Source organism: Lagenorhynchus albirostris, chromosome 10 (assembly GCF_949774975.1).
Source record: "Lagenorhynchus albirostris chromosome 10, mLagAlb1.1, whole genome shotgun sequence".
NCBI classification, from domain to species: Eukaryota; Metazoa; Chordata; class Mammalia; order Artiodactyla; family Delphinidae; genus Lagenorhynchus; species Lagenorhynchus albirostris.
Window position 1 is genome coordinate 81,487,335 of NC_083104.1, and position 21,709 is coordinate 81,509,043.

Consider the following 21,709-nt stretch of genomic DNA (forward strand, 5'->3'; position numbering starts at 1 on the left):
CCACAGACAAATGCTCTTTTCTGGCCTTCAGGGGAGCCTGGGTCCCTAAACACCCTTCTTCACCCAGTGGATCCCTGGTGGGTAAGAATGGGTGGGAGGGTAAGTTGCTTAGGTCTTGATGGTGGCCCTGTTGAGCTGGGGCTTGAGGTAGATGGAGAAGCCTGAGACACAGAGGGTGGCGAGACCATGGTCTTTACTGGGTGTTTACTGGTCTTTACAGCATGGCCCTGACCAACCGCCTGGGTTGGACGAGGCGTCTGGGGGTGCTCAGACCGGTTTGTTCTTGGCAATGCAGGCATAGTCCGTGCTGGGGTCCTCCTTGCTGCCTTCCCTTTCTTGGTTGCCGAGGTCAGGTCCCTCCCGTTCAGGCAGCCTCAGCAGGGACGCATAGTGGAGCTCCTGTTGCGAGAGCTGGGCCTGGGGCCGGGACAGAGGGTGCTGACAGGAGGTCCCCAGGAGCCTCCCTCCCCTGACGCTGCCCTCTGAGTTCTCACTGCTCCCCTGCCCCGCTTTCTTACCTCATTGCCTCTATTTGCGCGCTCTCTCCCTCTCTCTCTCTTTCTGTCTCCCTCTCTTGTCCTTTTCCCTTTGTGTCTCTCTTACTCTCTCACTCTCCCCCTCTATCACTCTTAATCTCCTTCTCTTACTTTTTCTCTTGATTTCTCTCATTTTCCCTGTGTCTCTCTCATTCTCTCTCTGATTTTTGCCTCTCACTTTTGTCTCTCTCTCCCTCATTTCTTCCTCTCTCTCCTTTCTGTCTTATTTCTTCTTTCCATCTCTACCCCTTTCCTTTCCTCTCTTCTTCTCAGCCCTTACTTCCCTCTTTCTGCTTCTCTCTTACTTCCTCTGTCTCTCTGTCTCTCCGGCTCGTTTCTCCCTCTTCTCCTGCCCCCCGACCTCAGCCCCCACTTGTTGCCCCATCACGCACTTCTCTGCCCCAGACTCACCCAGCTCCTCTCCAGCCTCCTCACTGGAAGAAAAGAAGAAGCTCGGCTTGGCCCTTGTCTCCCTTGTGCCACCTCCAGCCCTCCTCGCCCACTCTCCCCACCCCCAGCAGGTGTTTCCTCACTTGCCAACCTCCCTGTGGTTCCCACAGCCAAAAGCCAAGGTCCCTCTCTTTGGACACTCTCCCCTCCCCTCTCCACCCCCCAACTTCTACCCCCTTCCTCAGGCAGGAGGGGCCAGTGAGGGTTGATGGGGGCGTCTGGGAGCACAGGAGGAAAGGGTGTGTGGGGGACGGCCCAGGGTGTTGCCCGGGGGTGAGGGGTGAGGGGGTAAGAGGGAGGTGAGGGTGGGGTTCACCTCTCCCACGGAGCCGACACAGGCAGACGGACAGAATGACCATGACGAGGAACAGAAGCACCCCCAGCCCTAGGCCCCCATATAGGTAAGGGCATATGTCTGCAGGGAAAAGGGGTGAGTGTCAGAGAGCCCATTTCTCTCTGCAGCTTACCCCGTCCTCCTTGTTGGTCGGGGATCTCAGCTTCTTTCTCCAACAGTTTTAGAGACAGAAAACCATCCTTTCAGAGGTTCTTCACCCCAGACTGTGTTCCCTCACCTCCTCCCAGAGGTGGCCATGACTCATCAGTTAACTCGCTCGTCCCCGAGACCACTCGCCCCTCAGAAACCTCCCACCACATTGCTGCCCTCTCTGGGCCTCCCCATGAAGCCCCTTGTCTGCTGCACTGGCTGGCCCCAAGAGACCCTGGCCACCTACCCACGACCCGCGCACACACCGCTTTTTATCCACTGTTCCCTGAGCGGAGGGTTACCTTACCTTTTATCCCACAAGTTTCCATTAGGTTGGGGACTGAAGACTAGCCTGCAGGTTGGGAAACCTAGCGCTGCTCTTCCAGGCTAAATGGCCTGGGGTGAGTCACGTGCCCCAAGTTCCTCATCTGTAAAGTCTGGGGCCCCTGTTACAATCGTTTCCCAGGCTGAGGAGCCTTAGCTATGTGCCAACCCTGAACTGGGCTCTTTCTATTCGTCACTGCTAATCCCCATAACAATGTAGGGTATTGTGCCCATTTCCTTGGTGAAGGACCTGAGACTCGAGGCTGGACTCCGACAAGGACGTCCAGCCCAGAAGTGGCAGAGCTGGGGTTCAAGGCCAGCTCTGTCCAGCTCCAGAGCCCACTCTGTTTCTCCGACCCTAGGCTGACCAGCTGGTTCATAGGGGCCTCTCCAGCACTGGATAGTTCTAGTTTCTGGTGAGGGGGCTGAGGCAGGAGCTGGGGTCTGGAGGGTGCGTGGCGACTGGTGGGAAAATAGGGAAGGTGGTGTCCAGCGCCACCTGGCACCTACGGCCGCTCCCTCAGCCCCAGAGCAACTTGGGAAAGGGGGGCCCCCCGCTTGGCTGGTGTGGAGAGCCGCTTCCCTTGGGCAGATACTGCTGGGGCTGAAGGGGGGCATGGAGGAGCGTCTGGGGCCCATAACTTCCTCTCAGGCACTTCCTGCCCTACAACCACTGGTTCCTGTTTGAGGGTGAAGAGGGGGCCGCTGACTTCATCCAGAGCCAGAGGCAGTGACCAGGGTGTGGAAACTGAGACCATCCTGGGTTCAGGAGGAAGGCTGGGACATGGGGGGGTGGCAGGTGGGGAGCAGAAGCACAGGTGGAGGAGGGCCTGCGGTGGCCACGGTGGGGGGGGGTGGCGGCAGAAGTGGATTGTTTGCAGATCTTTGGGAAGCGGAGACAGAGGCCAGACAGGATCCCCCCAGGGCCCAGGGAACCTCAAAGCCATATTCTCCCTTCCTTCACCTTAGACTCACCTCACTCTGGGGGTGACTGTCCCCTCCCTGGGTTTCCTTCATGAGGGTTCCCTGCTCTCGCCCAGCTTACCTAGAGTCTGTGGCCTGCGGTTGGACAGACTCCTGACTGACCGGAGCTGCCTGGGTAAAGTGTTGCCACCTCAGACATTCCTGCCCCTCCTCTGGTTTAACTTCTCCCCCAGCCTGGGTGCCTCCCTAGCATTGTTAGGAGAGGAGGTTAGGCTTTGAGGGTTAGGGTTACAACATCTTTTCCTTTCAGGCTCCTAGGACTATAATTCAGCCTGTGATCCCTGTCAGCTCCAGCCATCCTATTTTTTAAAATTTATTTATTTATTTTTGCGGTACGCGGGCCTCTCACTGTTGTGGCCTCGCCCGTTGCGGAGCACAGGCTCCGGATGCGCGGGTCAGTGGCCATGGCTCACAGGCCCAGCCGCTCCGCGGCATGTGGGATCTTCCCGGACCGGGGCACGAACCCGTGTCCCCTGCATCGGCAGGCGGACTCTCAACCACTGCGCCACCAGGAAAGCCCTCCAGCCATCCTATTGATCCCGCAAGTCGTCAGTGATCATATCCCTTCTAGGTGCCTTCCCTGATTCACTTTTACCAATTACACTGTGTCACTGAGAGCTCATGATCCTGGTATGTGTGGACACACACTCCAGCTCCCAAGGCAGACTGGGAGTTCCAGTGGATTTGGGTAACTCTCCTGGTATTCTGGGGCTGTATCTAACAGGGCACTTGGCTGACTGATTAACAAACAGGAGAGTCAGAGACAGCCAGACTAGATCGACATGAGCACTGCTGATAGATCTAGGACAGAAAGTTGATGACAAGTTGGTGTTGGGAAAAGAGGTGTGGGCAATCCAGGTGGCCTTCCTGCAGCGAGCAACATTCTGATATTGAGCACAAAAGTAAGGGTGGTAGTCCAAGGACCTAGATGAAGGCCTCATAGTGGCACTGTGATGGAGAGGGAGATAAATGCTGGAGGATGGCACACCTAGTCCTTGAGGAGGGTGAAGACTTGGGAGCTCATGTGGAAGCAAGGACTGAAGAGGAGATCTGGTGCCTGGGCCCATAAGCATTTGCATTTCCTTCTCCAGATTCAGAAATTTTCTGCTACTTCCTTCCCTTCTCCCATCCACAGTGTTCCCACGCAGGACAGTAGGAAAATATTGTTTCAAAATGTTTTATTATTAAAACATTCAAACATAGAAAAAAATCGAAAGAATTGTACAGTGAACCTATCCCTACCACCTAGATTCTACAATTAATATTCTTCTATATATTTGCTTTATCACATATCTATCAATCCATCTCATTTTTTGATACCTTTCAAAGTTGCAAACATCAGTACATTTTACCTCTAAACCCTTTACCATGCTTATCATTGACTCAAGTTCAGTATTTGTTTCCCTATTCTTTTTTGGGGGGAGTGAGGAAGGTAAGATTTACATACCCTGAAATGGACAAATCTGAAGTCAGTACTCAGTTTTTAAACTGTCTTGTGGTTAACGGTATGGAGCCAGACTGCCTGGGTTCAAATCCTGTCTCTGCTACTACTGTGTGACCTTCCACAAGTTCTTTAACTTCTCTGTGCCTCAGTTTCCTCTTAGAGTTTTTTGAAATAAATTTATTTATTTTATTTATTTATTTTTGGCTGCGTTGGGTCTCCTTTGCTGTGCACGGGCTTTCTCTGGTTGCGGCGAGTGGGGGCTACTCTTCATTGCGGTGCACCGGCTTCTCAATGCGGTGGCTTCTCTTGTCTCAGAGCCCGTGATTCTTAACCACTGCGTCATCAGGGAAGCTCCCCTCTTAAGAGTTTTTATCAGGATTAAAAGCATTATTATAGGACTTCCCTGGAGGTCCAGTGGTTAAGAATCCACGCTTCCACCGCAGGGGGCACGGGTTTGATCCCTGGTTGGGGAACTAAGATCCCGCATGCCACGCCGTGTGGCCAAAAAGAAAGGAAGGAATGAAGGAAGAAAGAAAGAAAGAGAGAAAGAAAGAAAAAGAAAGAAAGAAAAAGAAAGAAAGAAAGAAAGAAGGAAGGAAGGAAGGAAGGAAAGAAAGAAAAAGGAAGGAAGAAAGAAAGAGCATTATTATATATAAAGTGTGTAGGTTAGTGGCAGGCACATACCAAATGCTATCTGGATATTAGCTATGTTGTTATTATTATTACCTGAACACACAGAGATAGCAAGAAGGGGAAATGATCTGGGACCACCTCCAACTTTCTTGACCTGGTTTTTCCTCCCTTCAACTCCTACTGCTCTGCCGACTACACCATTCATTTGGTCCTTACTGCTTTGTTTTGCTTACTCATTCATCCTTTTTTCCTTTCTTCACTTAACACTTAGTCAGCATCTACTAAATGGATGGAGCCATTCTAGACTGTGAAGCTCTTTGGGGGTGGATGCCTCATTGCTCTCCTGTCTACACGCTATGTAGCAAGGGAGGTAATGTTCTATTTCCATCCCTCCTCAGTGAGTTAATAGTCAGTGGTGAGGCTGAGGCCCCCTTCAGCTGCCATCACCGTGGACTGGCTTAACTCTGCCTTTCTCACCTAGCTCTGGGGGCTTGGAGGGCGCAAGGTAATGGGAGGAGGAGGTCAGTCCAGTGTGGGGACAGGTTCTTCTTTGGAACCTAGACATCCATCCCTGAAGACTCCAGTTCTGGTCCTCCTATTCCAGCCCTTGACCTCAGGGATATGGATGCAGCCCTCCCTCCAGCACCCACCTCTGGGGTGCAGAAGAATGCAGACCAGGGACTTCCCTGGTGGCACAGTGGTTAAGAATCCACCTGCCAATGCAGGGGACACGGGTTCAATGCCTGGTCCGGGAAGATCCCACATGCTGCAGAGCAACTAAGCCTGTGTGCCACAACTACTGAGCCTGCGCTCTAGAGCCTGCGAGCCTGCGTACCACAACTACTGAAGCCCGCGTGCCCATTTCCCGTTCTCCGCAACGAGAAGCCACTGCAATGAGAAGCCCGTGCACCGCAACGAAGAGTAGCCCCTGCTCGCCGCAACTAGAGAAAGCCTGTGCAGCAAAGAAGACCCAGCGCAGCCAAAATCAATCAATCAATCACTTAATTAATTTAAAAAAAAGAAGAATAATGCAGACCACACTAGCAATCTGGAGTTCTGTGTTCTCATTGCAGCTGCCTGACTTTCTGCAAGCTAGCTTCCCTCTCTGGGCCTCAGTTTCCCTTCCCACTGAGTCAGAAGATCTCTAAGGCCCCCTCCAGCTCTACCCTGAATGCCTGTCTCTTCACCCCAGCTCCCTCCCCAGTTCAGAGAACCCAGGCATCCAGCTGCCCCACCCTAGCTCTGGGTAAACAGGAAGCAGGGTGAGGGGAGCAGGGGTGTTCGGAAAGTCCCAGCCAGGTGTGTGGGTCTACAGGGAGGGGGTGGCCCCACCCCTGAGGTATGAAAGCCCCCCTGCCCTGGCCCTGGCTCAGTCTCAATGGGGGCGCTGGGGCTGGAGTGCCGGGGTAGGCGGCCCCAGGGGAAGGGATGCCTCCTGCTGGCTGTCGCAGGAGCCGCTTCCCTGGTGACCCTCCTGCTGGCTGTGCCTATCACTGTTCTGGCTGTGCTGGCCTTGGTGCCCCACGAGCAGGGCGGACTGGTGAGTGGCTGCCACAAATCCTCCAAGGGCCTCACCTCTGGCTGTGCCTCTTGCCTCTTCCTGCTCAGCTGGCTTGGCTGTCCCCCAGTGGGGATGTCTCCTCTGTCTCTTTGCTGGTCCTCTTTCCACGTTCCTGTGATGCTGCTGTGCCCTGATGTCACCAAGCCCCTTTCTGGTTGTCTGTATGTCTCTTCTCCTCTTCCCAAGACATACTTGGGCCTCTGTCTCTCTGCCCAAGTACAGATGCCTTACTTGTTCTCCATTCCAGGGAGGTGTGTTTTGAGGCTGGGGCTGGTGGGAGAAACCCCAAGTCGAGCTTGCATCTATGTTGGGAATGGGGGGGGTGGGGTTGGCATCAGCTAAGACTGAACTCTGGGCCCTGTGACCCCACCCACTCAGGTAACAGGGACCGCTGACCCAGGCGCCCAAGCACAGGCCCATCAGCGATTTGGTAAGAGCCGACCACCTCCCCCTCCCCTGCTTCTGCCCCTCAGGGACTCCCAGCTCCCATCCATCAGCATCCCCAGATACTCTCTTCCTCCAGGAATCCAGGTGCCCCATCCCTGGGCCCTGGCGCCTTGTCCTCTCAAGGTGACTACACGTGGGTGGCTGCCCTGCCCCCAACCGTGGACTCTTCGCCCCTTCCAGAGTCCCGGGAGTTGCCGGTGGAGGAGGAGGCAGAAACAGATCTCAGCCCCAGGCTCCCGGCTGCCCACCTCATTGGTAAGGATCTCATAGACCTGAAGGGTCCAAGGGTGCCAGTTCTGCTCGCCCACAGTTAGAGTCCCTTTGCTCTGTTACTGCCGTGCTGGGTAGCCCACCTGCTTCACCGCTGCTATAGTACGCACTCTTCTGCTCGCCCAGCATTGTAGCTTCTCGCTTTCCCCCTCCGCCGGAGGAGTCAAAACCCGGCCTGGATCTCCCCACCACAGCGCTCTGTACCGCACACCCAGGTGCCCTCAGTCCCAACTCGTACTCATTGCAGAGAGAGCGCCATCACCCCGCTCCCCCAGCCCGGCTGGACTCCTGCAGTGGGTTAAAAGCCCCAACTGTCCCTCAGGCCTACCCTCCCAGAAGTCCCAGGCCTGGATCGCTCCTTTCAGGATCGGATTTCCGAGAGCCGACTGGCCCGTTTCTCCGCAGGCGCTTGGACCACGGGGCAGGGGCTAGGCTGGGAGGCGAAGAAAGAAGAGGCGTTTCTGAGGAGCGGGACGCAGTTCTCGGGCGCCGAGGGGCTGGCCCTCCCGCAGGATGGCCTCTATTATCTCTACTGTCACGTCGGCTACCGGGGCCGGGCGCCCCCTCCCGGCGGGGACCCCCTGGACCGCTCCGTGACGCTGCTCAGTCGGCTGTACCGGGCGGGGGGCGCCTATGGATCGGGGAGTCCCGAGCTACTGCTCGAGGGCGCGGAGACCGTGAGCCCGGTCTTGGACCCCGCCCAGAGGCACGAGTACGGGCCTCTCTGGTACACGAGCGTGGGGTTCGGCGGCCTGGTGCAGCTCCGGAGGGGCGAGAGGGTGTACGTCAATATCAGTCACCCCGATATGGTGGACTACAGGAGAGGAAAGACCTTCTTTGGGGCGGTGATGGTGGGGTGAGGGCTACCCGCGTCCCTAAAACGACTACTGCATGGTGGGAGTATGTGAACGAATCAGCCTAGATATTGGGGACCCAGACACCAGGGACCCCATGGCCGTGGCGAAAATGGAGAAGACTGTTTGGAAACTGATTTTGAGCCTGGTGAAAATAAAGAAGGTAAAGCTTTAGTGCTGCCGGTACAGATGCTGAGATGCTGACGTGTCTTCATTCAGGGCGGGTACACAAATGTTGGTTAAATAGTCTCTGTATTTTCCTGGTGTCTTGAAACAATTCATAACACCTGGCATGGCCTCTGTTCCCTGGGATGGGGATCTGTGGGTCCCACCCACCCCTGCCTCTGAATGGCCTTGCCCCAGCACTAGCCCATTTAGAGGGTAGAAGGAAAGGGCTCTCCACAAACCCCCAAGCATCTCCAAGCGTCCTGATTCTCAAGGCCACATGGTCCCCGCAGACTCAACACTGCACTCTTCTCTCTTGGGTCCCTCCCGGTAGTGACAGGGGTCATTACCGGGGAAGGCAAGTACCACTCAGAAAGGCCCAGCCAGCAGAGTAAACCCGAAGAGGGCTGATGATGAAGCACTGAGGGGACAGCGTTTCCGCCCTGCTAGCTGCCTGAAGGCCCTGTTAGCCTTGGTCGACTCTTCTCCAGGGGAAGACACACAGCTCGGGGAGCGGGGCAGTGGGGGTGGGGACCCGGGCGTGAAGGGAGGAGGCTGAAGGAGTTGGGATGGTGGTTGAGAAAGAGAGATGGGGTGGGGATAGTGCCCGAGGACACCAGGGAGAACCGGGGGAGGAGGAAAAACTGATGTCACCTGGCCCTGTCCAGGGTGGGATGGAACGTCCTCACCCCGCAGTCACGCTTCAGGTCCCCTTTCCATGAGTGGGCAAGTGTCGGGGCCCCAGAGTGAGTAACAGCAGCCTCTTCACCCCGTGACCGACTTTCAGCCCCGAGCTGGAGGAGGATCCAAGGCTCTATCTAGGTTACCCCAGCAGGTCACCCCACCTCTGCGGCACACGGCAGTTTTCCCCCTGCCTGGCAACCCTAGCAGGAAGGAAAGCCCAACTTCAGAGCCCAGTGAGGGCTGCCACTCTCTGAGTCTTCATTTCTGACTCCATATTTGTCTTTGACTCTGTGTCCAGAAGAGCCTTCCCGGAGGGGAGGAATGCATTTCTCTTTCCACTTCACCCACCTCCCATCCCTCTCCTCATCATTCGCCAGGAAAATCAGGGAGACCAAGCTGGCATGGGGGGTGGGTCCTTCACCTACATCTTATTCCTTGTTTTTTATTTTCTTCTTCCTCTTCAATTCCATCCACTGAGAGATGGAAGCGGGTAGAAGACCGGGGGCTGGGAAAAGGGAGAAAGCCAGAATTCACCGAGTGCTCCGCTAGCTGCTCTGCTGTGAAGAGTTTAGGTCTTCTGTTCTCAGGGGGCCCCGTGCGCGGTGGGCGTTCCTACTTCTCTTTGATAGATGAGGTTCAGCGACTGGTTCAGGTTGCACAGTTAGGACTGGGCTGGCAGGGGGAGGAGCGTGGGGCGGGATCAGGCGGTTTGGAGCCCAGGTGCCCGACTGCCTGGAAGTCCCTTGGCTGTGATTCAGGTACCTGAGAATTTGGCCGCTCCCCGGGGTCTTTCGCTCAGGCCGCAACAGCCGGAAATCTCATCTGAGCTGCGGGATTTCCCCCACTTGGATAGGAATTCCCAGAGTTGGAAATTCCAGGGCCCTGAGGGAGAGCTAATTAAGTTCAGGTTCCTTTCTTGGGGGAGGGGCATTTTCAGTGGGGCTTTGTTTTATGTAGGGTCTCCTGAGCCCCTGAGCAGTCCAAGGGGTGAGGGGCAGGGATCATAAGCCCTGTGGAGAAAGAACTTCAGGGAGCCACGTCTCACCCCCAAGGAGAGGCCAATGAAGAATTAATTCCCAGAAAGAGGCCATATTTCTTTTCTAAGCACACTTTATTTCTCGCCACTGACCAGTAGGGCGGTTACAGACACGACTCCCCTGGGGAGCAGAGGTTCAGTGATGTAGCGACAAGTCAGTCACCAAATCAGCATTATTTAGGCAACCTGATCAGATAAATATATTTTAAAAACATAAGCAAAAGGAGGCACAGAGACCAGGAGGCAGGGTGGGAACGACCTACAGTTCAGCTCCGTTTTCACAGAAAACACATCTGAGCCAAGGCAGCCCCTACATTGGATCTCCCAGGACACCTTGACCTCCTGAATAAATACATTCATCAGTAAATAAATAAATAATAAATAAATAATAAATAATCACAAGTGCAAACATAAATAGAGGGAGCTGGCCCTGTTGGGGTGTGGCTGGGCTCCCCATCTCAGGGAAGTCTAGAAACATTGGAAGAAAGGGAGGCCTGAAGTCCACTCATGTCAAGTTCTGGGTGAGATCTTCTCAAGGAATGTTCTGAAGTGTTCCAGTCAGAACCCAAGGTCCCCTGGCCCCCACATTCTGGGTGTCCCAGGTTGCATCCAGGAATCCAAACGCAAGGACCCCAGTGAGTTCCAGAAGACCCAGTTCCAATTCTTGGTGGTGGTCAGTGCCCCATTGTCCAGGCCATACTTCCCTGCATCCCTGATTTCTAAGTGTTGTTGTTGTTTAAAGTTTTAAGCTTGGAGCCCAGCCCTGAGTCCCTAATTCTCTTTCTAAACCAGAAGGGGATGAGCGGGTCTGAAGGAGTAAATAATAAAGTAATTGAGGTGGGATAGGATGGATGTCCTGCTCCCTCACAGGGCAATGATCCCAAAGTAGACCTGCCCAGACTCAGCAAAGTCCAGATAGTCGGGCAGGTTGATCTCAGCACTGAGTCGATCACCCTTCTCCAGCTGGAAGACCCCTCCCTGGTAGATGGGCTCATACCAGGGCTTGGCCTCAGCCCCCTCTGGCGTCTCCCTCTGGCAAGGGCTCTTGATGGCAGAGAGGAGGTTGACCTTGGTCGGGTAGGAGACAGCGATGCGGCTGATGGTGTGGGTGAGGAACAAGTGGGTGGAAGGGCAGCCTTGGCCCCTGAAGAGGACCTGGGAGTAGATGAGGTACAGCCCGTCCGTCGGCACCACCAGCTGGTTGTCTTCCAGCTTCACGCTGTTGGCCAGGAGGGTGTTGGCATATGTGTTCAGCCACCGGAGCTGCCCCTGAGTACTGAGGTTGGCTGGAGGGAGGGAGAAAAAGAGGGAGGGGTGAGTCATTGTGACCCTGTCAGTTCCACTCTCCACATCCTGGCCCTCAAGTTCTGCCCACCCCACCCCCCACATCCGGTTCCTGTCCCCTCTGTCTGTCTTCCTACATCCCATCTGGCCATGAGGCTCTGAGTATCCCCTTCAAGTTCTAAGTATCCTCCACCCTCCCCTTGAGCTCAGTGAGTCCTTCTCACCCTGTCTCCAAGGTCTGTCTACCCTCAGCCTGGCTTCAGCAGCCAAATCCTACCCCTCCCCATCCCATCTGCTTCTTCGTCCCCCAGACACATCCTCAGAACACTTACCTACAACATGGGCTACGGGCTTGTTACTTGAGGTTTTAGAAGATGATCCTGAAGAGGAAAGAGAAAAGAAGAAGGTGAGAGACCCTTAAGCTTTCCAGAAAATATCTCACTACTTTGACCTCCTTTCCTCCTCCCCCCAAACCCAAACTCTAAATTTCCCCTACTGCTTCCATCCCAGGACCAACCCCTACGCCCACCCAAGCCCAGAATTAGGAGAGAGGTTTTGGAGACACTTACTGAGTGTCTGAGCCAGAGGGCTGATGATGGAGTAGCCAGTTGGGAACTGTTGGGAGAAGAAGGAGGATTAGTATCAAAGCAAGTCACCCCTGAAGGAGAAACAGCCGGCTGCTTCTCTAGCTTGTACTCTCTGCACTGATGCGTCTCGTTTTCTCTCCCCATTCATCCATAATCCATTTAACAGCTCGTTCATCGAGTTCCTGCCGTGTGCCAGACACCCTTAGCTTCATCTTTCCTAGCTCTCTTTCATACCTGCTGTATCTGCTTCATCTTTATCCAGATGACTTGTTTTCTTCCCCATCTTTCTACCCATACCCCTTATCTGTCTACACATCTCTCTTTATATCTGAATCCCTGCTTATTCATTCATTCGACAAATATTTAGAGAGCGTCGCCCATGTGCCAGGCACCCTATTTCTCCATCCTTCCTTCTCTTCCCACATCTCTCTCCACGTCTCCTTCTGCCTCCCCATCTTTCTCCACTGTTTTCCTCCCCAAGCCTCCCCATCAGCACACCTCTTTCCCCCACCCCACATCTCGCCCCATTTCTCTCTGGGTGAGAGAACGAGCCGAGGCTGGCCAGGGACTCACCTCTTCCCTCTGGGGGCCGATTACCCCGAAGTGCAGCAGGCAGAAGAGCGTGGTGCCTCCTGCGACCAGGAAGAAGGAGAAGAGGCTGAGACACAAGCACCTTCCGGAACCCTGGGAGCCCCCTGCCGTCTTGGAGAGCGCCTCCTCTGCCAGCTCCACATCCCGGATCATGCTTTCAGTGCTCATGGCGTCTTCTTCTGAAGGGCTCAAGTCCAGCTGGGAGACGGTAGAGCCCTGTGGCAGGATGTGTTAGAGGGAGCAAGTCGTCTGGCTGCCTGTCGGGGTGGGGGTGTGTGGTCTGGGAGGTTATTTCCAGGGGGCTCTGGAGTTGCTTGTCTCTCTCCTGGCTGGTCCCCTGGTGTCCTCGCTCTGGGAGCTTCTGCTGGCTGGGTGTGCAAACAGCTGCATTTATACGCTCTGGGGTGAGAGGAGGGCGGGGAAAGGCTCTCATTCAACCAGCGGAAAACTTCCTTGGTGGAGAAACCCATGAGCTCATCTGGAGGAAGCGGTAGCGGGTCCTACACCTTCTGTCTCGGTTTCTTCTCCATCACGGGGGCAGGGGTTTGGAAAGTTGGGGACACCCAGGCATCAAGGATACTTCCTACCCTACCCACCCGGATTCTGAGGGGGGCTCCCTGGGCCAGTTACTGCTGTAGATGTAGGACCCTGGAGGCTGGACCCCATTTCCCCATGCCCCCCAGTTCCCGTTGTTTCCATTTCTTTGGGGGATGAGTTCTGTGGCCTATTTCCTTCTGATTTCCAGACCGGACTCAGGTAGTGGTAGAACTAGAAATGGGAGGGGCTTCAGAAAGCTGAGTCCTTAATGGAGAGAAAACTTGGGGGAAGCTGTGCTGGGTCCCGAGATGTGTGTTTCGGTCCCTGAGGGCAAGAGGAGGTGGAGGAAGGGAAGCTTGAGGCTCTGCAAGGGCTGGGGCAGGATGGCAGGGACAAGCCTGGGACAGCCCCAGAGGAGTGAAAGCGACGCTGGGAATTCACGAACCCCACCACGGCAGGCCTTCTCCTTTCACTCTGACCCGGGACTCAGCAAAACCCTGGTGCTGGTTTCAGTCTTGACTTCCAAGGGCATGTGATGCCCCAATTTTTGCACGAAGACCCCACCCTTCAGAGTCCCTGTGTGTGGCCATGTATCTGCAAAGAACTCCCTGCTCCCTCCAGTTTCCTGGAGACAGCCCTGGCCCTCAGAGCCCCTGCACGAGACCGCGTCTCCCGAAACGTCCCCTGTGTTCTCCAGTCCCCCAGCCTTGGAGGCTCTCCCACTCCTCGGGGCCCTGGCATGGCCACGCCTTCCGGGGGCCTCATGCTGCTCCTCCACAGTCCCAAACAAACACCCTTCAGTGTGGTCACTGCTCCTCAGAAGCCTCCTGTCACCCCCATTCCTCAGGGGTTCCCTGACCTCCACTCCTCCAGACTTTGGACCTGCATCTTTCCTTTGTCTTCTCAGCTTATCCTCTGGTCTCCTCCCACCCCTGCGAGGCCACCACATTTCACCAGAGCCCCTTAGGCCTCTCTGTACGCCCACAGCTCCTGTCCCTCTGATTCCTGTCCTCCCTCCATTCCTTAGAGACATCTGGGGAATTCTCCCCTCCCAGACAGACAGATACAGGCAGACAGCATTTCAGAGAAAAGAGGTTTATTGGGCTCCATCAAGGGTCAGACGTCTCCTCGTGGGGTGTCCAGTCAGGCAATGGCTGGCTCTTAGGAGCCTTTCACTTCCTTCCAGAGCCCCTTGGTCCCTCAGACCCACTCTTTTTCTCTCTTGCTAGGTCATCCTTGTGCCCACGCCCTCTCACTCTCCGTCTCTTGGGTGTATTATCTCTTTCTTCTGCCGTCCCCCTTCTCTCCATCCTCCATAAATAAATAATTTAAAATTTTTTCCCTTCATAAATAACCCCCCTCCCTGCCCCCAGTCATCCACTCAAGCTCCCTCATGTGTCAGCTCCCCTTCCATGTCCAGGGCAAGGCCCCCTAGACGGGCAGGGCAGACAAAGGGCTCTGGGTGGGCATTTCCAGGCAGGTTTGAAGTCCTCAGCCGAGCATCCGGGGTGGTTCAGGAAGGTGTGGTCCCCTGGGGTGCCTAGAGTTCCTTCTTTGGAAGCTCCAGGTGCCGAGAACGGGGGAAGACTTGAGACTGATGGAATGGTCAAAAGAGAGGTGTGGTGACCCCTGAAGTGGTCAGAATGGAGGCAAAATGGGGAGAAGGCCTTGAAACCAAATTTTTTCTTTCTGGATTTTTCTATAGAGCGAAGGCTCCGAAGAAGACGCTACTGGGGCTGAGGAGCAGGTGGGAGATGCCATCTGTGTGAGTGGATAGCTGGTCTCCCCGGGTGAGCAGGAACACAGCCCCCTGGTACACCGAGCGCACCCAAGGTCCCTGTGGCCCTGGGCACACGGACTTCTGAGCGCTGAGGAGAGGCACGTGGAATGGGTACTGGGAGGAGAAGAGCTGGACCTCGTGGGCCAGGTAGAGAGGGGTGGGGGTGGCCTTGGGGAAGCAGCCTTCCCCAGAGAAGACCACCTGGGAGTAGACGAAGTAGAGGCCACTGGTGGGGACCAGGAGGGAATTGTTGCTCAGAGAGAAGCCGTGGCGGAGGAAGGCGCGATCCGTGTTCGCTCTCCAGCGCAGTGAGTCCTGGGTGCTGGGGTCTCCTAGGGAAAGCCAGGAGGGATGGCGGTCAAGGACCTGGGGGTCAGAGGTCTCGATCCCTGAGGAAGCAGGTGCTGGACTGAGTTCCTGGGGGATGGTTGGGAGAACAGAAGGGAGTGGGAGTGGGGGTGAGCTGGAGGGGATGCTTGGGTCCCTGAAGGGGGATGGGAGGAGGGCTGGGGGCTACATGTCTAGGAGGGCAGGTGAATGTTTACCAACAAGGTGAGCAGCAGGTTTGAAGGTGCCTCGGGTGAAGTGATTCGGGGGGTGCTGATGGGCAGGCTGTGCAGTTGAGGGTGGGAGGCCAACACCAGAGAGCCCCTAGGGGAGGACAGAGTCAGAGAGGTCCTCAGGCCCAAGGTCAGGCTGGGCTGCCCACACAGTCCCCATTGCCCTGATGCCTCACCTGGGCCTCGGGCGGCAGGGCCAGCAGCAGTCCCAGAAGGAGGAGGAGTAGGGGGGTGCTGCACACCCTCAGGAGGTAGAGACGTCCAGGTGGTGTCATGGGGAGAACCTGCAGGGAGAGAGACAGTGAGCGGGGCGGGGCACGATGCGGAAGACGGGCCTCCTGCCCGTGGAGACAGCCACCCTGAGAGACGGGGCGACAGACAGAGAAGGGGACAAGATGCAGTCAGGGAAACCCCAGGTGAGCAGGGGGAGAGAGAGAGAGACGAACAGAGATGAGAAGGGTACAGAGAGGGATCAGACTGTGTGACACAGACAGAGAGAAAGAGATTGACAGATAAAGAGTCAGAGAGAGGGGAACAAACCAAAACCAAACCCACCAAGGCCCAGGCCCAGGCCCAAGCAGGAGGTGCAGGAGGGGCTGAAGCCCAGTCGGAGGGACTGAACGCCCCGGGGGAAGGAGTCCACCGCCGGGGAAGCCCAAGGAGATGGGGTGGGAGAGTCTCACCTGCTGTGCGGGGCCCCTTGGCCGGGACGCCTGGGTCCCTTTATAGAGGAAGCGGCAGTGGCAGCGTGGCAGGCAGCGGGCGGGTTCTAGGCCGGGGCTGGGGCCCGGGGAAGCCCCCAGGGCTTAGAAGATGCTGCTGTTTCAGTCGAAGGCAGGAAAGGCTGAGGCCTAGGAGAGAACCGCAGGCTGGGGGCTCAGACGACTGAGTTCTGGGAAAGGGAGTGGGGTCAGGGGAACCGTGGGCTGGGAGGGCCAGGGAGCGGGGGTCAGGCTTAGGAGTTCCAGAGAAGGGACAGTAAATTCAGAGGACGAGGAGAAGGGGAGCAGCTGGGGCGTGGGCTGGAGGCCCGGTTCCCTGAAGAGCAATTATGTATAACACCTCTGCACCCTTGGCTGGTTACAGGCTTCTCTCTGTGCACATTTCCTCCTCTTGCACCCCTGTCCTTGTCCCAGAGACTCAAGTCACACTTGTCCCAGTGTGTGTATTTTCCAGTTTGCCTGGAAGGTTTCATATCAAAAGTTCCATTATATTCCCTCCTGCCTGGTACATCCTGGGTTATGCCTGTTGTCCTGGTAGAAATATTCATGGACCCCCTTTTACTCTCAAAAGTGTTCTGGTTTGGAAGATTCAGCTCACGATGAGCCATGAACTCACGTATGATGAGGTCTTGTCTCACTGCTGGAGGATGCCCTCCACCTCATCCCAACCTCAGGTGGGCTCCACAGATCAGATTTATATAACCCCAAACAAACACATTCCAGGATCAAGGAATGTGGCAATTGCTAAAGTTCTCTACAGGGGATGCTTCAGAATTCCACACAGGTGGAGCTTAAGGGTGGTGACCTAGGGCGGAGTGGGGACAGCAAAGGGACTTGTCTTGCAGCTGCACTTGTAAAGCCAATACACTGTTGTAAAATCATTAAGGATTTCCCCCTTCTATTGATGCAGAACTCAGGTACAGTGAGGTGCACTTCTCCTAAGGGGATAGCCTGATGAACTTTTCCATCTGTTTATAGCCATGTAGCCACCATCCAGTTCAACATAGTTTTAGGTCCCCAGAGGGTTCTCTTGTGCCCCCTCCCAGTTCATACCTTCCAAAGATAACCAACCACTTTCTGACCTCTACAACTATAGATTAGTTCTTCCAGCTTCTGAGCCTCATACACATGAAATCACACAGACTCTACTCATCTGTGTTTGGCTTCTTTCTCTCGACGTTATGTTTGTGAGATTCATGTATATTGTTGTGTGTATCAGTGATTTTTATTTCATTGTGATGTGATGTTGTGTGAATATACTCTAATTTACTTATCTATTTTTCTGTTAATGGGCATTTGGTTCGTTTCTAGTTTTTGGCTAGTATGAAAAATGTTGATATGAATGTTCTTGAACATGAGGGAGTTTTCACTTAGCTTGCAGGTTGCAGGTTAAAAAAAAAAAAGCAAGGTTTCTAAAGATGATTTTAGTCACATTTCATGAGATTGAGAAAATAACAATTGGCCCCTCAAATATTATTATTCCTCTTACTAGCTTGTTATGCTTTCATTTGGAGGTTTTTGGAGGGGCTGGGGCTGAGGATGGTGGTGATGGAAACTAAAGCCCTCCCTCTGTTGCACTGGGCAGAAAGTTCCTGAGGTGTCTTGGTGTCCTGTGGCACGTAAGTGATATTCAGGGTGTGCATCAGCTAGTTCTGTTTTCCTCCCTGCTACTTGAGGCCCTGCAACTTTGCCTTTCATGCCTTCCTAGTCTAACCTATTACTTCTTTTCATTCCATCTCTTTGGGTTTTTTTGGCTGTGCCTCGTGGCTTGCAGGATCTTAGTTTCCTGACCAGGGATTGAACCCGGGCCACGGCAATGAAAGTGCGGTGTCCTAACCACTGGACCACCAGGGAATTCCTTCATTCCATCTCTTTAGCTTCCTCTCTATTTCACAAACATTTACTGAGCGTCCTGACCTCTGGGAGCTCAAAGACTAGTGTGGGTTCCGTGACAGTGGGCTTATGGCAGCCCACAGTAAAGCCATCAGACTTGGCCTGGGGGAGAGGTGATTCAGGCATTAGTATCAAGGCAAAGATGGTGAAGGGCATTCCTGATAGAGGGAATAGAAGGTGCAAAGACTGGAGGTAAAAGAGAGTATGAAGTGCACTAACCTGTGCAAGTGAGTACACATAAAAGGAACAGAGATGAGGCTTGGGAGGTAAGCTGAGACCACATCCTGAGGGGTTTAAAACCAAGAAAAGAGGTTTGGATTTCATTGTAATTGTGATGGGGAGCTACCAAAAGTTTTGAGTGAGAGAGGGACCCACCCAGATTGGTATATTTAAAACATGAGTCTGGATGCTACATGAAGAATGAATTGAGAAATGGGAGTTGGGGTCTGCAGGGGAAACCAGAAGTGTGGAGAACAGTTAGGGGGGTTTGCAACAACTCAGCAAGGAGGTGACAAGAGCCTGCATTTAACTTTTTTTTTTTTTTTTTTGCTGTACGCGGGCCTCTCACTGTTGTGGCCTCTCCCGTTGTGGAGCACAGGCTCCAGACGCGCAGGCTCAGCGGCCATGGCTCACGGGCCCAGCCGCTCCGCGCTGGACCGGGGCACGAACACGTGTCCCCTGCATCGGCAGGCGGACTCTTAACCACTGCGCCACCAGGGAAGCCCAAGAGCCTGCATTTAAATCGAGGCAGTAGCAGGAGAACGAAGAGGAGGAGAGAGTTTCTAGGCAAAATCTACAGGTCTTGGTGGCTGACCAGACGTGATGGCGGAAGAAGGGTAGCCACAGATGCCTCTTTTAAATACCTTGGTCTCTATCTTGGCTTCATCTTGTTTCTTTTAACCTCACTGTGTCTTGTGTCACTGTTGGCCTACCTCTTGGTCCCTGCTCCTTTCCTTTCCTCTGTGTCCCTCATTCTCTGGAGTCCCTTTTTCTTCCTGCTGTCTCTTTCTGCCTCTCCAATGGTAGGAGCCCATGGACTAGGAGAACTCGGCTATATTAAAATGTAAAATGGTGCTGCAATTAACGGTGAGAAATAGAGAGAAACGGAGAAACTTCGGTCAGAGAGAGACTGGGGCATTGAAGAAAAAAAAGGGGAAGGTGAGGACAAGTGATGGGGGGACATGAGAGACAGAGAGGAATGAAGGGTGAGAATTGGGTCGAAGCTCCGTGTCACAGGCATTTGCGATGTGCTGAAGGATGCTCCTTGAGATGGGCCAATCTTGGTTTCAATCTCAGTTTTGGAGGTTGTGTGAAATTCAGTTTCTTTCTTGAGGAGGCCAGCAGTTGGTTTGGGGCTTTCCCTGAGTGGGAGGGGTGATGACTGGAGTCTTGTGCTCCAAACCGAGGGATATACAGTTTCTACAGTGGTGTCTGTGGAGAAACTAGTGAAATCTCTGAGCCCTCCAGATAAGGCTGAAATGACAATAGTCTCAAACTTGAACCTAGCCTCAAAACCTGAAGTGGGATTACATATCAACTTTGATCCTAACCCATATTTAACCTCAACCCAAATCACAACTCAAACTCAACCCTAACCTCAAATCTAAACATCTCAATAAATGAACCCCCAAATAAACTTATCCTCTAAACTAACCCAGCCCTGTTTCTAGAGCTAATCTTGGAACTAACTCATCCCCATTCTTAACCCTATAGTTAAACCTGACTCTAAATGTAAGTTCAACTTGAACCACAAACCTAAAGTTGAGCTTTATCCTGCTTTTCCCCATTATTCATCCATGCCTCCATTTAACAAGTCTTTATTGGGAGCTTACTATGTGCTGGGCACTGTTCCAGGCAGTAGGGATAGACAGACAAGGTACCTGCACTTGTGGAGCTTCCACTCTAGTGAGGCAAGGCAGAAAAGAAACACACTGAAGAAGAAGGCAGTTAGTAGGGCTATGAGGAAATAAGACAGGGCCATGTGGTAAGAGTGGCAGGGAACTACTTTAGACACAGTGGTCAGGAAAGTCCTTTCTGAGTAAATGGCATTTTAAGCTGAGACCCAAATGACAAGAGTGGCCAAGTGAAGGTCTGGGGGAGAATCATTCCACGTAAAGGGAACAGCTACTGCGAAGGCCGGAAGGTGGAAATGAGCTGGGGGTGTTGAGGAACAGAAAGGAGGCCAGTGTGGCTGGAGCAGAGAGGGTGGGAGAGAGGTGGGAGATGAGATCAGGGAGCAGGGGCAGGGGCCCGATCATGCAGGGACCTGCAAGGACGAGTAAAGCACCTGAATTTTACTCAACCATGGGAAGCTCTGGAGGGTGTCAGGGTGTGCACATGTTGCGTGGGTGTGGGGGGAGGAGGGAGGGAGGTCTGAGGTAGAGGTGATTGGATTTACATTTTTTTTTTTTTTTTTTTTTTTTTTTGCGTACGTGGGCCTCTCACTGTTGTGGCCTCTCCCATTGCGGAACAACAGGCTCCAGACGCGCAGGCTCAGCGGCCATGGCTCACAGGCGCAGCCGCTCCGCGGCATGTGGGATCTTCCCGGACCGGGGCACGAACCCGTGTCCCCTGCATCGGCAGGCGGACTCTCAACCACTGCGCCACCAGGGAAGCCCGGATTTACATTTTTAAAAGATCATTGTGGCTCCTGTGTTTAGGCTAGACTGTAGTGGGTAACATTGCAAGCAGAGACGCCAGTTAGGAGGCAACTGCAGTAATCCTGGGGAGAAGATGGTGGCCACCATGAAGATGGAGAGAAGTAGACAAATTTGGGATATATTGGGATATATTTCATGGGTAGAATTGACAGGACCAGATGATGGATTGGATGGATGGTGGTGGGGTAGAAGACGGGGAGACTGGGAGAGAAGCAGGATTCTGATGGGATGGGAGAACCAGAAGTTCAATTTTGGATTTAAGTTTAAACCTATTGGACAGACATCCAAGTCTTGGATAATATTCAAGCCTCGCCCAGAAATGTCACTTGGCAGTCGTATATATGAGTCTAGATTTCAGAGGCAATGTGAGAACTAGAGAGTCAACAATGGGAACTGTTGGCACGAAGAAAGCCATGGAATTGGAAGAGATACCTTACCTTACGCATCCCCCTAAGATGCCTTCAAAGTGTTTGTTTTCCCTCAGGATAAATGCAGTGTAGCTCCCATCCTAAATTCCAGAAGCAGCAGCCTCTTGCTTCCGGAAGCAAAATCCTCCAGACTTAGTTTCCTTCTGAACTCTCACTGGGATTTAACCTCCCTGGATCCGATTCCCTACCCAACAAAGGATGTTTCTACCAATCCATTTCACAGTATTCTATGGAACTCCTCAAATCCTCTATTTCACTTTTGAAAGCAAGTTCCTCTGGTACTTTGAAACCTGGCTTTTCCCTAATAAAGTTCCTTCTGTCTTTGGTGAAGGCTGCTGTTTCTTCCACACCCATCACTAGGAGCAGGGGGGGGGGGGCAGGAGAGAGGCCACTGTTCTCCTCTCTCCCCTCTGCATCATTGATAACCTCCTCCTCTCTCGAAGTCCATGCCTTTTGCATTTTCCACGTTCTTCTGGTCTTCACAGCACAATCTTCTCCACCAACATCTCTACCATGTGCTTAACAATTTGTATATCTAGATAAGTTTTTCTTCATCTCTCATTCCCTTCCTGATATTCTATCAAGAAAATCTTGAAAAACTTGATTTGGGTAAACTCAATGGTCTCATTCTTGGGTCTTTTTCCTAGGCTGCCAAGCATTGCAGGAGAGTCATGCCCTCATAAGAGGCCTATGACTAATCCTGACCATCTAACCTCAGAAAGCCCTCAGTGATCCCTAATTTTTGTTGATTCCCTTGTTCTTCTCCTGCAGGTGATGTTCTAAATCTCCACGCCT

The 21,709-nt window shown here is 53.6% G+C and overlaps 4 protein-coding genes across 9 annotated transcripts; 1 reads left to right on the forward strand and 3 right to left on the reverse strand.

Moving 5' to 3' along the window:
* Positions 1-176: 176 nt before the first annotated feature.
* Positions 177-7,556, reverse strand: LST1 (leukocyte specific transcript 1). 4 transcript variants are annotated; one of them, XM_060164243.1, is made up of 5 exons: positions 7,217-7,556; positions 6,431-6,718; positions 1,303-1,401; positions 948-970; positions 177-417 (listed from the first exon to the last, which is right to left on the reverse strand). In XM_060164243.1, exons 1-5 carry the CDS (start codon positions 7,260-7,262, stop codon positions 268-270), a joined length of 606 nt encoding a protein of 201 aa, XP_060020226.1. In that variant the 5' UTR covers positions 7,263-7,556; the 3' UTR covers positions 177-267. The 4 variants fall into 4 exon arrangements, with proteins under 4 accessions (XP_060020226.1, XP_060020225.1, XP_060020228.1 ...); XM_060164242.1 differs by lacking the exon at positions 7,217-7,556 and having other exon boundaries at positions 6,431-6,852; XM_060164245.1 differs by lacking the exons at positions 6,431-6,718; positions 7,217-7,556 and adding an exon at positions 1,778-1,849.
* LTB (lymphotoxin beta) lies at positions 6,213-8,175 on the forward strand. 2 transcript variants are annotated; one of them, XM_060164247.1, is made up of 4 exons: positions 6,213-6,395; positions 6,795-6,846; positions 7,044-7,118; positions 7,539-8,175. In XM_060164247.1, the coding sequence occupies exons 1-4, from the start codon at positions 6,234-6,236 to the stop codon at positions 7,991-7,993; spliced, it is 744 nt and encodes a 247-aa protein (XP_060020230.1). In that variant the 5' UTR covers positions 6,213-6,233; the 3' UTR covers positions 7,994-8,175. The 2 variants fall into 2 exon arrangements, with proteins under 2 accessions (XP_060020230.1, XP_060020229.1); XM_060164246.1 differs by lacking the exon at positions 6,795-6,846 and having other exon boundaries at positions 6,234-6,395; positions 7,539-7,712.
* Positions 8,176-10,736: 2,561 nt separating this feature from the next.
* TNF (tumor necrosis factor) lies at positions 10,737-12,502 on the reverse strand. The gene is made up of 4 exons (XM_060164248.1): positions 12,317-12,502; positions 11,726-11,771; positions 11,489-11,536; positions 10,737-11,158 (listed from the first exon to the last, which is right to left on the reverse strand). Exons 1-4 carry the CDS (start codon positions 12,500-12,502, stop codon positions 10,737-10,739), a joined length of 702 nt encoding a protein of 233 aa, XP_060020231.1.
* Positions 12,503-13,971: 1,469 nt separating this feature from the next.
* On the reverse strand, positions 13,972-21,094 carry LTA (lymphotoxin alpha). 2 transcript variants are annotated; one of them, XM_060164250.1, is made up of 5 exons: positions 20,924-21,094; positions 15,895-16,062; positions 15,388-15,495; positions 15,197-15,302; positions 13,972-14,983 (listed from the first exon to the last, which is right to left on the reverse strand). In XM_060164250.1, exons 3-5 carry the CDS (start codon positions 15,484-15,486, stop codon positions 14,571-14,573), a joined length of 618 nt encoding a protein of 205 aa, XP_060020233.1. In that variant the 5' UTR covers positions 15,487-15,495; positions 15,895-16,062; positions 20,924-21,094; the 3' UTR covers positions 13,972-14,570. The 2 variants fall into 2 exon arrangements, with proteins under 2 accessions (XP_060020233.1, XP_060020232.1); XM_060164249.1 differs by lacking the exon at positions 20,924-21,094 and having other exon boundaries at positions 15,895-18,464.
* Positions 21,095-21,709: the final 615 nt, after the last annotated feature.